Source organism: Macaca thibetana, chromosome 9, assembly GCF_024542745.1.
Source record: "Macaca thibetana thibetana isolate TM-01 chromosome 9, ASM2454274v1, whole genome shotgun sequence".
Taxonomy (NCBI): Eukaryota; Metazoa; Chordata; class Mammalia; order Primates; family Cercopithecidae; genus Macaca; species Macaca thibetana.
Window position 1 is genome coordinate 10,815,414 of NC_065586.1, and position 17,293 is coordinate 10,832,706.

The window sequence follows — 17,293 nt, forward strand, 5'->3', positions numbered from 1 at the left end:
CCCGTAATCCCAGCACTTAGGGAGGCCAACATGGGAGGATCACTTGAGGCCAGGAGTTCGAGACCAGCCTTGCCAACATGGCGAAACCCCATCCCTACTAAAAAAAGAGAAAAAAAGACTTAGCTGGGTGTGGTGGCATGCACCTGCAGGCCCAGCTATTGGGGCGCCTGAGGCAGGAGAATTGCTTCAACTCAAGAGGCGGAAGTTGCAGTGAGCTCAGATGGTGCCGCTGCACTCCAGCCTGGGCGATAGAGCCAGACTGTCTCAAAAAAAAGATGAAAGTTGTAAAAGATCTTAAAAGATGATCTGTCCCAACTCCTCATTCCCAACATGCGTAGGCTGTCTCACCATTTATTTCCCAGGTCTGCTAATTCAACAGGATACATGGTGAAAATATTCTTAATTTCCAGAGTTGTACTACCTAATTTTCTTCTATCTTCAAAGTCGTTCAGGTGATAAAATTTTTAATTATCCCCAACATAACTGGGAAAGACCTGAAAAAAAGCCGTCTTTGCTAATGCAGTGTGTTCAATTTACCCAGCACTTTGCACCAGCCACTCACTGTCCTAAGTGTTCATGATGGAGATGTTACAAAAGCACCCAAGCTGCTGCCCTCGTGGAATCTACAGTCCGGCACAGGAGACAAGCAGGAATGAAGTAGCATTGAGTCCGAATCTAGATTATGAGAAGGTAGCGTTTCACTAGTCCTAAGTAAGCTGATATTGACCATGTGCTCCATAAATTACTAAACTGAGAAGCAGACCTGTCACAATCCAGGGACTTCTTAGTTTTGATGCTATAAAAATATACAGTAAATAAACAAAGAGGGGAGAGTGTTTTGTAATAGGCAAAGCAGAGAACATACCAGAACATACCTTTCTTTTTCCTTTTTTCTTTTTTTTTTTTTTTTTTTTTTTTTTGAGATGGAGTCTCGCTCTGTTGTCAGGCTGGAGTGCAGTGGCGCAATCTCGGCTCACTGCAACCTCCGCCTCCCGGGTTCAGGTGATTCTCCTGCCTCAGCCTTCTGAGTAGCTGGGACTACAGGCACATGACACCATACCCAGCTAATTTTTGTATTTTTAGTAGAGATGGGATTTCACCATGTTGGCCAGGATAGTCTAGATTTCTTGACCTTGTGATCCACCCTCCTCAGCCTCCCAAAGTGCTGGGATTACAGGCATGAGCCACGAGAACATACCTTTTTAACATAAGAAATCTTTTCCCAAAATCTTGATCAAGAAAACATACTCTACAAATATAGCATTTCCTTTTTGTTCAAAGACACACATACACACACACACACACACACACACACACGCATGCATGCACACACATAACTAGAAGGGAAAAAATTCATACAGCTTGCAGCAGGCCCTAGAGATTTAAATACCGAAACCTTTAATTTGTACCGATAATTCATATACAGCTATATGGGGTGAAAAAGGTTAATGATGGAATTTTTTTAAGTATGTTTCATTGACTATAAATGGCAGATTTGACAGTTAAAATGAAAATTGTTCCAGAAGAAACTTTAGTCAAACTAATTATTTGAGACGTTATAAGGATGTATAATTATATTCTTCACCTTTTAAAAAAAGTTTTATTACAAATGTGCTTTTAAAGAACAAGTAGAGAAATAAAAGCTGTAATTGTTCTTAATTATAGCTAACTGTAATTGCACTCAATTGCAATATGCTGAATATCACCCATGGCTAAAGAAATCCTGGCATGCAGGCAGTGCACCCACACTCATGAGATGAGGTATCGTTTTATGAATATTCTGTTATCTATAATTTAGCTCTTTTACTGTTGATTCCATTTCTGTTGGTTTTATTTTAATTTTTTTAGTGATTATAGAGATATAATTGTCATCTGTGAATGTATTGAAGGTTGTAAATTTCATCTGGGGTTGGTTCAAAATTCCCATTGCTACAGAGAAAAGATATATTGGAGATTGTTAAAATGAGAGATTTGGACATGACCCCATCATGGTTGAATACATTGAATACCCAGATTTGCATTTTCAGAGGTAAGGATGAATACCACATTTAATTTGCCCAGCATGGTCCAAGAAGCAACCTGGAAAATTTGAAGGGTCTAAAATAGCATGAGCTACCCCTCTGCAGAAAGCTCTCAGAGTAGTGTTACTTCAAATGGGTAAAATGCCCCATGAATGGAAAAATGTTCGTCTCGCTCTCTCTCCTTTATGCTCAGGACTCAAATCAAGTTCTGTTTCTGCCCATCCTGCTGCTGCCCAGCCTGCCCATACAGTCAGAGGGTGGATGTTTGGCTCTGGAGTTGCCTTCTGACCCTCAGGGAACCTCACTTTGCTACTTTGCAAAATGAGGACTGATAACACTACCCTGATCCTTGTCAAAGACTGTATGAGGGGATATTTTTAAACATAAATAAATACACTGTTAGAGAAAGGAAATAGGTTCTTTAGCTTCAGGAGAAAGAAGCATTTTATTATGTGTTTATAGCCATTGTTCAGAAAATTAAAAAATAAAAACCAACATTAACAACAACAACAAAAAGATTCTTTCAAATCATATCAGAACAACCTTTATTTCTTTGCTATTTCCATAAGTGGCTGCTAAGAGTTTTCAACCTCATAGCCAGAGACAGCTTTGATGCAATTGCGGGCACTTTTTTTTTTTTTTTGAGATGGAGTCTCGCTCTGTCACCCAGGCTGGAGTGCAGTGGCGCCATCTTGGCTCACTTCACCCTCCACCTCCCGGATTCGGTTGATTCTCCTGCCTCAGCCTCCCAAAGTGCTACAATTACAGGCAACAACCACCATGCCTCGCCACTGGTGCATTTTTTAAAGAGAAAAATAATGCATTTAACTGAGGGGAGCCCCATGTTCTGACTGCAGGTTGGAGGTAGGCCCAGGGAGAGGGAGGTCCTCTGAGGGGCTGTGCTTTTGACCAAGGTCACTGCAGCCACACTGCTCCCTAAATGGGAGCAAATCTGTTCCTTACTTCAGGGTATCTGGGGGAGGCAAGAGAGGCTGTGTCGTTAGAAATGGCTTGTGTCCCTCAAAGTCTTCATAGTACCTGGTAGGAGGAAATAATGTGGCCCCTACTTCATCACAGGCAGCAGAAATCCAGGGGCTAGGGTAGCTTATCTCTTCATCGTATCCATCAAACCACTTCATCCTGGATGGAGTCTTTCTGTGGCTATCAGAGAGCTGCTTGTTCTTCTCCCTGGTTTCTCTCTCCACCAGAACCTCCCGTGTTCCTTCTGCCCTGGTAGCTCTCACACAGACTCCTCTTTGAAGGCCGTGGCTTTGGCATTTTCCATTCTCAGAAACAGAAGGAGTATCTCTGAGACAAAAATCTTCTTCCTCTTGTCCATGTTATCTCCTTTTTCAGTCACCAATATTGGCATTGGCTGTTAGGTGAATGAAGTCCCCTGATATTTGTTTCAGCAAATACTCCCTTTCTTCCCTCCCCAAAAGGGATGAGGTAGATAAAATCTCCTCCCATGACTTATCATTATGTATTCATTTGTGTAAGTATTTGTGGCCGTGTTTTCCCCAGGAGACAGACAGCCTCATGAAAGAGGGGGCTCATGTTTATAAAGTTTCCTGTCTGATTTCCAGCATGTAGAGATGGACACACAGTAGGAGGTACAGAAATGTGTGTTGAACAAATGAATAAATGCTAATGAATTCAATACCAATACTTGTTGGTTGATGGATTAGGCCATTAGTCAAACATCACAATTCAGGCTGGTATTTGCAGATCCCTCTTTGATCCAGAAATTATCAAGAGTAGAGAAGATTTTCTCTAATTAAGGGGACTTATTAGTGATATTATGCCCCTGGGAACTAATAGAAAAAAATTAGGCATTATTGTAAAATAGGCATCCTTTTAAACAAACTTATATAAAAGTTTTACTTTTGATTAATAATTATTTTGGTGTGTTTTTCCTTAAGAAGCCATGTATGAATTGCAGTGCAGTTTAGAGCATGATAATTCAGCAATATTAACTGCAGAGTTCTTTAATAAACTGATCTTCTCCCACTTGTACAAGCATAGGACTTGAAAAAAATACACTTTTTTTGGTTTGTTTTGGAGAGGTATCATTTTGTTCACAAAGCTTTAAAGAAACACAGGCCAGTGCAGTGGTTCATGCCTGTAATCCCAACACTTTGAGAGGCCAAGGTGGGCAGATAATTTGAGTTCATGCGTTTGAGACCAGCCTGGCCAACATAGTGAAAGCCCGTCTCCACTAAAAAATACAAAAATTAGCCAGGCATGGTGGCATGCATTTGTAATCTCAGCTAGCTTCCTGGGAGGCCAAGGCAAGCGAATTGCTTGAACGCGGGAGGCAGAGGTTGTAGTGAGCTGAGATCGCACCACTGCACTCTAGCCTGGGCTACAGAGTGAGAATCTGTCTCAAAAAAAAAAAAGAAAAAGAAACACAAGTATATATCTCACATGGGCATTGTCTGCTTTTTTGATTTTTGCTTTGACTTTTGCTTTTCATTTCTGGGAGTACAAGTTGGTAAATGAAACTTCATGTGACATTTCTAGGCTCTGAGACTGTCTTCAAGAGCTGGTTACATTTGCAACTGCTAAAGTCTGAATGAGTGACTTTCAATGAGCAGGAATTGTTACTAACAGCCAAGTCAGTGGCTCACGTTATTTAACTGTGGTAGAATTACAGAGCATAAAGTGTACGATGATTAACATGCAAACCCAAGCCTGCATGGGGAACATCCTCATAATGCTACTAGGAGTGTCCAAGACAGGCCTCCTCTTCTTGGGTGGATTTCTAAGCTGTGTCTGAAGAGCACATTTCTGAAAGAAAAGCAAACAGAAGCCCTTCACGCTATCTCGAAATGATGGAAGGGACACCAGTGCCATGTGCACACTGGCTTCCCTTGCAGACGCCAGCCAGGACCAGATGGGCTCCTCTGCGGAGGTGATTAAGAGAAACCTTTGGCAGTTTGATTTTCAAGGCATTTGAGCACAAGGGCAGGGACAAAGGCACACACTTGTGGCTCTTTTATAGAAAGAACACTAAAATAATACGAGTAAATTGTGAGCCACATAAAATCATAGCAAGGACTCTGAACAGGACTCCCCAAGGGAAAATGAAAGATGATCAGGAAGAGGCTGTATGTGTCAGTGATTAGATTCAATGAATCTCAACTGCAGCGATGCCTCTGACAACTCAGACTGCAGACCTGCCTACTATCAGACGGAAGTGGCTTGTTCCGAGCACCGCGCAGTGCATTCCTGAGTGTTGACTAAGGGATTTGTGCGTGGAAGACCGGTTTCCCCAGGGCAGCGCCTCTCCGCAAGCCTGGCCCTGGGGCCTGTCCGGACCTCCATCCAGGCAGTGAAATCCCAAAAGTGTATGGAGTGATTTAAAGCGAAACTTCGCCTCCTGGACTTTATCGTGGAACTGAGAGGTAGAGAAAGGTTCGTTCCTATGAACACAGGCTAGGCAGAAGGAACTTAGAGGAGCGCTCTTAGGAAGCTGTTCTGAAAGCAGAACCACATCTGCGAATGTAGCTGGCTCATATTGCAATCATTTCCACTCAGGAGTAGATCTGAGAGGCTGGCCTCTGTAGTGATGTAAAGTATCTCTTGTCGAACCCTAAGGTTTTCTAAGTGATGTGGTGAGCCTGTTTAAGGCATTTTGAATGTACAAACGTGGGATGCCCATATTTTCTCTTAAATTACAACAATAGGTAGTATCACCTGCCTCATACAGCAGGTACCCCATAAATCTTAAGAAGAAGAAAGAAATAGAGTAGTGCAAAAGAAAGCAATGAGCATAAGAAAGGGAGGTGGGGATGGAAGCAGTTGCATGTAATATAATCATGTATTCACAGAGTCACCTCATCAGAGAGGCCTTCCAGGACCACCCTGTATAAAATTACAGCCTCTACCACCCCTGCTTTTACTTTCTACCCCGCTACCTTGCTTTATCCTTTGTAACGTATACTATGTAATGTAGGAATCAATATTCATTTGCCTGTTGGTTTTTGTCTGTCTCCCACTTCTAGAATGTGAAGTTCCTAACAATGGGGCTTTTTTTTTTTTTTTTTTTTTTTTTTTTTGAGATTCCCTGTTGCCAGGCTGGAGTGCAGTGGCATGATATCAGCTCACTGCAACCTCCACCTCCTGGGTTCAAGCGATTCTCCTGCTTCAGCCTCCCAAGTAGCTGGGACTACAGGTGTGCACCACCATGTCGAGCTAATTTTTGTATTTTTAGTAGAGATGGGGTTTCACCATATTGGCCAGGAGGGTCTCGATCTCTTGACCTCATGATCTGCCTGCCTCGGCCTCCCAAAGTGCTGGGATTATAGGCGTGCACCACTGCACCTGGCCAATGGGGCTTTTTTTTGTTGCTGTGGTTCATTTGCTATAGCAGAAGCCAGAAGGGGTGCACGAGTATACGGCATAGATAATGTATCTGTGGCTTATGCATACTCCTCTGTTGTTCACATCCTAATGAACATGGGCTCCAGAGCCAGGATGCTTGGGCTGTGTTCAAATCCCGACTCTATCTGTCATTGCCTGCGTGGCCTTGGGAAGTTACATAACATTTTTGTCTCATTTTTCTCGTCCTAACCATGGTTTAGTGACAATAACTACTTCATGAGGCTTTTATAAGGATTAAGTGAGTGGATGCCTGTAAATGGCCTGGAATAGTGGCTTGTGTTAAAGAAGATTCTGGTTAGTGTGAACAGTTACATGAATGTGTGCAATTGTAGATGTCGCCATGTAAGAATAATTACTTGTGTTTGTATACAGATACACACACACGCACACATTTTGATGTTTTAATCATGTGAGTGAAAATCGAGAAGGAATAAAAGTAGGAGAGAAGACATAAAGGCCAAAAAGCATGAAAACAGCAATGAATGACAGGAGGGAAAATCAGAGTGAGGGGAAAGAACAGTGTCTTTAGATTTTGTTTAACAGAGAAGAAACTTTCATCTCTAAGGTGTTTGGCATTTTCCAGTGCTAAGGTTTACCACACAAGAAAAAAATTAACTGTCCAGAATTAATATATGCCTTTGTAATGATATCTTTTTTTTTTTTTTTTTTTTTTTTTTTTTTTTTGGAGATGGAGTCTCGCTCTTTTTGCCCAGGCTGGAGAGCAGTGGCGCGATCTTGGCTCACTGCAACCTCTGCCTCCCAGGTTCAAGCGATTCTCCTGCCTCAGCCCCCCAAATGGCTGGGATTACAGGCATGCACCACTACATCCAGCTAATTTTTGTATTTTTGGTAGAGATGGGTTTTTCACCGTGTTGGCCAGGCTGGTCTCAAACTCCTGACCTCAGGTGATCCACCAGCCTCAGGCTACCAAAGTGTTGTGATTACAGGTGTGAGCCACTGCACCCAGCCTGTAATGATGTCTTTAAGCTAAGTTCTTGTTTATGTTTTATTTGAAAATGGAGGCCGGGCGCGGTGGCTCAAGCCTGTAATCCCAGCACTTTGGGAGGCCGAGACGGGCGGATCACGAGGTCAGGAGATCGAGACCATCCTGGCTAACACGGTGAAACCCCGTCTCTAATAAAAAATACAAAAAAAAAACTAGCCGGGCGAGGTGGTGGGTGCCTGTAGTCCCAGCTACTCGGGAGGCTGAGGCAGGAGAATGGCGTGAACCCGGGAGGCGGAGCTTGCAGTGAGCCGAGATCTGGCCATTGCACTCCAGCCTGGGTGACACAGCAAGACTCCGTCTCAAAAAAAAAAAAAGAAAGAAAATGGATCCAAATTAAAAATTAAAAATGTTTGCCTCAAGCTGACAAAAGAGAGAAAGAGAGAAGGAGAGAAAGAGGGAGATAAAGAGAGAAAGAGAGGGAGGGAGGGAGGGGAGGAAGGAGGGAGGTAGGGAGGGAAGGAAGGAAGGGAGGGACGGAGGCTGGAAGGAAAAAGGGAAGGGGAAGGGAGAGGAGGGGAAAAATCTGCTTGGTTGTAATACTTTCACTCTTAATTACAATAAAGAAAACCTCACACCTACAACTAGAACATTAAATCGTTTGTAGGACAGACAATAAAAATAAAATCTATTTTACCTTTTTTTTTTTTAAAAAAAAAAAGGTCTCTGTACTTTTGGGGGAAAAAATTAAAGATACCATTGGAGAAAATCATTCCAGGTCTTAAAAATATTTATCTTGCTGACACACAATTAGCATGGGGGCTCATGTCTTCTGTTTTACAGTTGTCAGCTAATTTTGGAAACTGGCAGCTGCACAGAAATAGATGGTGTGCTCTTGCTTCAACACTTCCTAAAAAAAGAACTGTTCGCATAGTTCAGGAACGGGGAAGGACAGGAGATGACGAGGGAATGTTACTGCAGACAGCTGATAAAAGCTGGCATCACGCTATGCACTGATGAATACTCTACATATTTAAAATTAAACGATTTTTTTAAGGAATGCTAAATAATCTACCGAAACTGTGTCAGACACAGGGGACACTTGTCTGCTATCTTTTCTGGGAATTTTTCCCTTCAATAAAACTCAATTTATGCTGCAACTTCAAATTTGCGGAGAGCTTTCCTGTTGGTTCAGGCTGATGATCACACCAACAATGGTGTGGTGTTACTTTGACATCTGGGACACAGAGACCCTGAAGGGGTAAAACGACTTGCCCAAGGATACACAACTTATCAAAACCAGCACCTCCCATCACCTCAGCAGAACAGTCTGCTGAGACAGTTCTTTTCCTCTGAACATATAATTGCACTTTGTAGTTTTTTGCATCCTTGTTTTCATTCAATTTTTAGTGATCTGGGCCAGGCGTGATGGCTCACACCTCTCATCCCAGCACTTTGGGAGGCTGAGGTGGGTGGATCACCTCAGGTCAAGAGTTGGAGACCAGCCTGACCAACATGGTGAAACCGCGTCTCTACGAAAAAATACAAAAAAAAATTAGCAGAGTGTGGTGGCACATGCCTGTAATCCCAGCTACTCGGGAGACTGAGGCAAGAGAAATGCTTGATCCCAGGAGGCGGAGGTTGCAGTGAGCCAAGATCACGCCATTGCACTCCAGCCTGGGTGACAGGGTGAAGCTTCCTTTAAAAAATAAATAAATCAATAAAAGACTTTTTCGTGTTCTGCTTTTCACTTGAAATCAGATTATCTTCGTAATGATCACTAAGGAAAGGAAATTAGTACAATGAAACTCCAAATACTGCTATAACTGTATCAGGCATTTTTAAAAAATGAACTTAAGAGAGTAGAATTACCAGCCAGTAGAAATGACTATTACACTCATATTTATTGAGTGTTTGGTGTGTGCTAGGCACTGAGTATTCAAAATTGTATATGAGATGTGATCTTTGACTTAGAGTTGCCTTTTTTGTTGTTGTTTTTGACATAAGATCTTGCTCTGTCACCCAGGCTGGAGAGCAGTAGAAGGAACATAGCTCACTGCAACCTTGAGCCCCTGGGCTGAAGCACTTCTCCCACCTCAGCCTCCAACGTAGCTAAGATTATAGGTGCATGTTACCATGCCCACCTCATCTGTTTTGTTTTTTGTTTGTTTGTTTGTAGGAATGGGGTCTTGTTGTGTGGCCTAGACTGGTTTTGTACTCCTGGCTTCAAGCGATCCTCCTAACTCAGCCTCCCAAAGTGCTGGGATTATAGGTGTAAGCCACAGCACCCGGCCCTTAGGGGAGTTTTCAATAGTAGAAAAATGAAACGTATTCATTACTTGGTACCTTATACAGTTTCTTTCACTGGAATGTAAACACTTGGCAAGAAGGATCAGGATCTAACTTCATCTTAGTGCCTCTCAAAACATCCAGCATTGCCTGGGCTGAACGTAGATTAAGTGCAAATGAATATGTTGCATGAATAAACATTAGTCAGCAAATAAAGATGATTTACACTTAGGAAGCAATGCTAATAATGGACATTGTGCCTGTAAAAGTTCAATGAAAAATGCATGGTCTTTACGTCACCTGCTTTAAATCCCCTCAACTGACTTATGACAGAGCATAATCTAGAAGAAGCATGGGATATTCTGCTCAATTTATTTCGCTCAAGGGTTTCTTTACAAAAGGTATAAATTCATGAAAACATGTGACTAATTCAGATGACTGTTTAACAGTAGTAAACAGATAAAAACAAATAAACGGTCCCCTGAAAAGCTCCAGTGTTTGTCGATTTGCTGATCTAAAGAATGGTGACTGGATGACGAGTCCTAGCTACATTACTGCAGACAAATACAGTGGGGTTTTTTCTTTGTTTTGTCTTGTTAACTCTTGGAGCTACATGCGCCAATGAAGTCATCAGGTTTTCAGTAATGACGGACATCAAGTAGTATCTGTAACTCTCATGTAAGTTTTTAGCACATGACTGTGTAAAGCATAGTTTTCTCCTGCTGGAACTTAATACGTGATGAACATGACTTTCCCCTCGCGTCTGTCTTTTGCTTTCAAGGTAGGGCCAACACCTTTGTCTCTGAATGTGTGCTTCACTGAATAAAGTTCTACGTTGTCTTTTGTGCATGAATCCACCCATACTCCACTATTTGGAATTTCTTTTTGTTGTTGTTGTTGTTGTTTAGAGACACAGTTTTGCTCAGTTGCCCAGAGTGGAGTGCAGTGGCACGATCACTGCTTACTGCAACCTCTGCCTCCCCGGTTCAAGCAATTCTCCTACCTCAGCCTCCCAAATAGCTGGGATTACAGGCGCCTGCCACCACACCTGGCTAATTTTTGTATTTTTAGTAGAGATGGGATTTGACCATACTGGTCAGGCTGGTCTTGGACTCCTGGCCTCAAGTGATCCACCTGCCTCGGCCTCCCAAAGTGCTGGGATTATAGTCATGAGCCACTGTACCCGGACTGGAGTTTCCTTCTTCTTTTTTTTTTTTTTTTAAAGGAAAAAGAACTTCGAGACATTTGTATCTAATTCAACATTAGTTTTTCTTAAGTGACTTGTCATGTTTTATCTTTTCAAAGTTTCCAACTTAGTTTTTACCGAAACAAGAATTTTTCCACACTTGTATTTCATCAATTTTACATCATGCTTAATTAAATTTAAAAATTACAGTGATTACCAGTACCATAAGCGGGTTGGGGAACGAACACAACATACTCTTGCTAAGCGTGGAGACTTAAGCAGCTGGAGCCAAAGCAAAGCAGGTGCTCTTAGGAGGCTTCAGCCTCTGTGTTTTCCTATGCAAGTAAAGGACGTTGGTCAATCAAGCAAGCTTTTGAAACAGAGGTCAATTGTGGACATTTCTATTGCAGTGGATTGTTGTTTTGTTTTTAAGAGAGAATGTCCCTCTGTTGCCCAGATGGAGTGGAGTGGTGTGGCACAATCATGACTCACTATAGCCTTGACCTCCTGGGCTCAAGCAGTCCTCCCACCTCAGCCTCCCAAGTAGCTAGGTTTACAAGCAGGCACCATGATACCCAGCTAATTTTTAAAATGTTTGGTAGAGACAGGGTCTCACTGTGTTGCCCTGGCTGGTCTCAAACTCCTGGGCTCAAGCCATCCTCTTGCCTCAGCCTCCCAAAGTGCTAGGATCACAGGTGTAAGCCGCTGTGCTTGACCTTACTGTGGTGGTCTCAGTTGATGACAGCTTTGTCACTAGAGGACATTCAGCATCGTCTGAGGACATGTTTGGGAGTTACAATGGGGCGGGTGGGGAGCAGTACTACCAGCATCAGTGGGTAGATGACAGGGGTGCTATTAAACATTTCTCAATGTCCAAGGTAAAGCAATGTCCAAAACAAAAGATTATCTAGCTCAAAATAATGTTAAGGTTGAGAAATGCTGCTCCACTGTGATTTAAATGGATTTATTATAATGTATGAACAACATCGTTTTAAAAGATACCAGGGGACTCATCATATTAAAATATGTATAGTCTGGAAAGCAAAACTAAAAAGTTAAAAGATTAGACTAAGTTGTATCTCAACTCTGTGCTGTTAGTGTTACTATGATCAAGCTGCAAACATAAATCTCACCCTCAAGGTCAATGAGGCCAGAAAAGTTCATTCATTCCTGATAGGATTAATAAATATTTATTGAGCATATATGTTGGTGTCAAATGACAGAAAGATAAAGGGTAAAACAAACATTTAAAAGATACTTCTATTGTAATAAATGTCCTAAGGGAAGGCTAAAGGGAGGGGTGTTTCTTAGCTGGGGTATCCACAATTCCGGATTCTGTTTGGAAAGAAAAATTTTTTATGTAGACGCTAAATTCTTCAAAGAGATGAACGTGTGTGACCTTTCAGTGGCATAGTGGACAATGTCTTCAACTCTGGTTTTGCTGAGGGAATGAAAACTTTCTCCCCAAAGCCAATTTTTATAGCAATAAAATCTGATTGTTTAATATTATATGATTACTTAGGAAATAATATTTTTATAGAAACTAAACTTATTCATTTTTTAAGGAAGTATGGCTCTGTGGGAACCACCACTTCTCCAAAGTGCCCAGGTATTTTCACAGGGAGGAAATAGGAAGAGCGAGTTCTAACAGCTGGGAGGGTCAGGGAATGTCCTTTGTTGAGAAGGAAGTCCTTTGTTTGAATTGACACAGTAGGAAAAGAAAATGTTCATTTAAAGCTGAGGCTCTTAACCAGGATTGACACATTAGATTCAGGAGGCCAATGAACCACCTACAAGTGTGTACCACAGTGTGTGTGTATGTATATATTGTTATTTTCTCTATATAAGGTGTTTGTATCTTTCATGAGATTCTTAAAGGGGTTATATGACACTAAGGAGATTATACACCATTGTTGCTAAGAATTACACCTTTAATCCCTTGGTCTAAAGTTGAGCCCTTCTCTCCTTTTAAAAGAGATCAACATAAAGCCTCTATCTCCTCCTTCTACTCATTGTTCCCTTCTCTTTCCAAAAATACATTTCTGATTGAAAGACAAGAGATGGGCTGGGTGCAGTGGTTCATATCCCAGCACTTTGGTAGGCTGTCAGATCACTTGAGGTCAGGAGCTCAAGACTAGCCTGGCCAACATGGAGAAACTCCATCTCTACTAAAAATACAAAAGTTAGCTGGACATGGTGGCACACACCTGTAATCTCAGCTACTCAGGAGGCTGAGGCACGAGAATCGCTGGAACCCAGGAGGCAGAGGTTGCAGTGAGCCGAGATCGCGCCAGTGTAATGCAGCCTGGGCAACAGAGAGAGACACTGTCTGGAAAATAAAAAGAGAAAACGAAAGACAAGAGACGGCAATTAGGACAAAGTTAGTTCTGAAATGTGTCCCTGGTCATTTTTATTAATATGCTATAGAGCCTTTCTTTAGTGACTTTTCTTTTGCGCCATTTGAATTACAGTACCTACTTTCAACAGTCCCCAATGGTAGAACTTTATAACAAAGAAATGAAAAACAGCAATTTGCTACTAAAAGAATTCCATTTTGTGCTGTCCATGTTCCTTCATAAGCTTTGGGTGACAGAGGTCAACATGAAGCAACATCCCAAAAGGAATACGTTTCTCAGAGATTCTTGGAGAGAGATCATGGGTGCTTTGTTTAACATGTAAATGTCTACAAGGTGGTTTGGGATTTGTTTCTCCTTCTATTATCCTTTTGGATGTTGTACATTTTTACATTTTAATGTTTTGAACTCAGTTGCATTCAACCACCAGAAAGTAGAGGCAGATACTTTGCACATGTATAAAATTTCCATTGAAAGTAACCATTGGAATGATTAATGGGAATTAACCAGAAATGCAATTAGTCGATTTTAACTTTCTAACCACCTGCATGTACGGCATCTTCTTTCTACCTGGTACCATAATACTTATTATGTGATTAAATACATTTTTGTAATTCACCAAAATGAACTGAGTCACGCTTAATCTTCTTTTTCTCCTTCCCGCAGAGAGACGGCCACAGAGTTAGCTGGGAGTCTACCAAGGTGAGCACGCTGGCTTTGCTTATTCTATGCCTGATTTCTTATAGCCACAAAGAGAAGTACTGTGCCATGTCCTCTGTAAGAGGTCTTCTCATTTTGTCTTCCTTGTGTCAGATTTTGATACCTCATACTTCACTATGCAAATGCCAAAAATTATGCATGAGTCACGAATACATGATGTAACCAAGAAGTAATGAGGCTTATGTTCATAAATGACTTAGAGAGATTATTCACATTCCTTTGAAGTCATATGGTATATTTGGAGATGTATATATGAGCTAGATATGCCATAGAAATCATAAACATGCTGCTTCCTTTATTATGCTCACAGGAATTGGCAATCGAAAAACATATTGAATTGGTTTTTTCTTCAATATATTCATTACTGTTACTGTGTTCGGGGACTTAGAGATTTATGAGAGAATCCTGATCTTCCCCTGAAGAGCTCACATCATAGTATTGATGGCATAAGTGCGGTGGAATTCTCATTGTCATCGAAATAAATACTTAGTAATATTATATCATAGAAAGAAATTAATATGTAATTGATCAATGTGTTTTATATGTAATGTATTAATGTGGTTTATATGTTTTTGTTATTTATGTCAATAATTAAATAAAACATGATTAACAGAATGCAAGCTCTAGATAACTAGCCATCAAGGATGATTACCAGCATTTAATGGAAGGGAGGGAGAAATGGAGAAAAGAAGGAAGGAAGGAGGAAAGGAGGACAGGAGAGGAGATGGAGATAAGACTAGGAAGACAGGAAGAAAGGAAGGAAGAAGGAAGAGAGGAAGGGAAGGAGAGGGGATGGGGGAGGGAAGACTGGGGAGGGAAGAAGAAAGGAAGAAAGGGAGGGAGGGAGAGAGGAAGGGGCAATAATTTAAGAGGTATTTTATTGGGCATTGCATGTATCTAGAATCTCTCCTGAGCACCAAGGATCATGCCTTTGTTTGTTATTGTTGTTGTTGTTGTTGTTATTTTTTGAGACAGAATCTCGCTCTGTCACCCAGGTTGGCATGCAGTGGTGCAGTCTCAACTCACTGCAACCCCCGCCTCCCAGGTTCAAGCGATTCTCCTGCCTCAGCCTTCTGGGAGGCTGGGATTACAGGAGACTGCCACCGCACCTGGCTAATTTTTGTATTTTTAGTAGAGATGGGGTTTTGCCATGTTGGCCAGGCTGGTCTCATTCCTGACCTCAGGTGATTCACCTGTCTTAGCCTCCCAAAATGCTAGGATTACAGGCATGAACCACTGTGCCCAGCCACGTGTTTCTTTGTTTTTTGTTTGTTTATGTTTGTTTGTTTTAGCTGGAGTCTCCTTCTGTCACCCAGGCTGGAGCACAGTGGCATGATCTCGGCTCACTGCAAATTCCACCGCTGGGTTCAAGCGATTCTCCTGCCTTAGCCTCCTGAATAGCTGGGATTACAGGCGTGCAGCACCACGCCTGGCTAATTTTTGTATTTTTAGTAGAGATGGAGTTTCACCATGTTGGCCAGCTGGTCTCGAACTCCTGACCTCAGGTGATCCGCCTGCCTCAGCCTCCCAAAGTGCTGGGATTACAGGTGTGAGCCACTGTGCCCGGCCAGGTCGGATGTTTCTTAAAGAGAGGAGAAACTTACTCATCTACATGCGTAGAAGACATCAGGAGACGGGGGAAGGAGGCGGAGTCCTTGAGAAGACAAGAGGGCATGGGATCCAGGGCACAGACGGGATCAGCCTGAGAGGAGAGCCCAGGCTTCCATCTGAACAAGGATGGAAGCAGGAAAGGGCTGCATGGATTCAGAGCGGTGTGTGGGACTGGGGCCTCAGGGAGTCTCAGACATTCAGCCTAAGCATGGATGGGATTACAGGCGTGAGCCCCCGCGCCTGTCTCGTGCTTTAGTTTTTGAAGGTACTCGATAATCATGCGTGAATGTATTAATATGTCCTAGGATATTGCCTAGAAACTGTTGGAAGTAGAAATCGAGAGACTCTCAAGAACACGAAAAGCAGAGTGAGCACAGTGTTGTCATGAACAGCGCTGGAGAACAGGGGAAAGTACAAATTGTCGCCATCTGTTACCGGAGATAAGCACATTTGGTTGCTTTTTTTATGTAAAGAAAATCTTTGCTTATAGGATCATGATTAATATTGCCAAAAAAAACTGTTTACTGTGATCCAAATATTTAAATTACTGTATGTCTTCATTCTTTGGATAACGTCCCAAAGAAACATTTCCATCGTGTGCCAGTTTTCAGGGTTAAAACTGTCCGAGTGTTCTGGTCTGTGTCTCCCTGCCGAGTTTGTTTGTCTTTGTGCTTTCACTCTGGAAAAAGTCCACCCTGAAGACCTGAGTATCCCATCATGTGTGGGGAGAGAGACTGTTGTGTGTCTACCCACGTTTGTGCTGAGGAAGTTAATCCTGAAATAATGGAATGAGGAATGACTTCCAAACTTTTGTAGAGCAGCTAAGGAGTGGACCACCTCTGTGTTGTCAGAAGAGACCCACTCCGTGCTGTAATCACACAGATGAAAATTACTCAGATGTCTGAGAAATCACCGTCAACACCCAGAATTCTATTAAGTAGCGCTGTATTTTGAATACCAAGCAGCAATGCGTTTATTCCCCAGGAACGATCTTTTGTAGCTGGTTTATTACCCAAGGGAGAAGCTGCTCTCTCCTTAAGTTTGGTGGGTGGTATTTTGGTAATGAGCCTACTTATTCTTCTTCAGGAATTTTTGTTATTCTAATGTCGAGTCATGTAGAAAATAAACAACATGCCAACATTCCCATTCTAACTGCAATTTGCAGTCACCGCACTGCCTGGCAATAAAGGAGTGAGAAATATACATCAGTGATTTCGCAATCGTGTTTCTAATATATAGCTTCAGGTATTCTTTTGACTTCTCCAGGGGCAGTTTGAGATGTAGCCATTGATAGGTATTTCCCTTCCCCACATTAACATGAAATAATGCGATTATTTGATGATGAATCCTTCCCTTGCATCCAGATTGTTTCTTTTGCTAGTGTTTGTTTGTTTGTACAGTCTCGTAGAATTCCATCAGTTGTTTCAGCTTTCAGCCTTTTTTCAGATTTCTTCAGCCTGTCACAAGGAAAGTACAAATTAGCCCCGAAATACCTCGGTGCTGTGGAAAACAAGGCACCTGTAGTTATTTTGTGTGTTTGTAGGCTAATGATTAGTGGAACATGACACTGAGTTTTTTCTGCATTTAGTCATAAAAGTGCGCTTACTCTGTGACGTCTAGGAAAAATGGAAAATTGCAACTCAGGCAACGGCTAACTAGTGATATGTGGCTGGGAAGGAAGACGGTGGCATTTGAGAGCAGTTTTATGGTTTGGTTTTCATTGGCCATGACTGTCTTGAAATGTTCCGAAAGGCCATTTACACTGGTTGCATAAGGGTAGAGT

At 42.0% G+C, this 17,293-nt stretch overlaps 1 protein-coding gene across 4 annotated transcripts in view; it reads left to right on the forward strand.

Moving 5' to 3' along the window:
- CELF2 (CUGBP Elav-like family member 2) overlaps positions 1–17,293 on the forward strand; it is an 866,203-nt gene that overhangs the window by 435,743 nt on the left and 413,167 nt on the right. For all 4 annotated transcript variants that reach the window (XM_050802681.1, XM_050802670.1, XM_050802671.1 and 1 more), the window contains one exon: positions 13,846–13,881. Coding sequence is in view for 3 of the 4 variants with exons in the window: in XM_050802670.1 (XP_050658627.1) it covers positions 13,846–13,881 (36 nt within the window). In the remaining variant the exon portion in view is untranslated. The remainder of the gene's footprint in view (positions 1–13,845; positions 13,882–17,293) is intronic.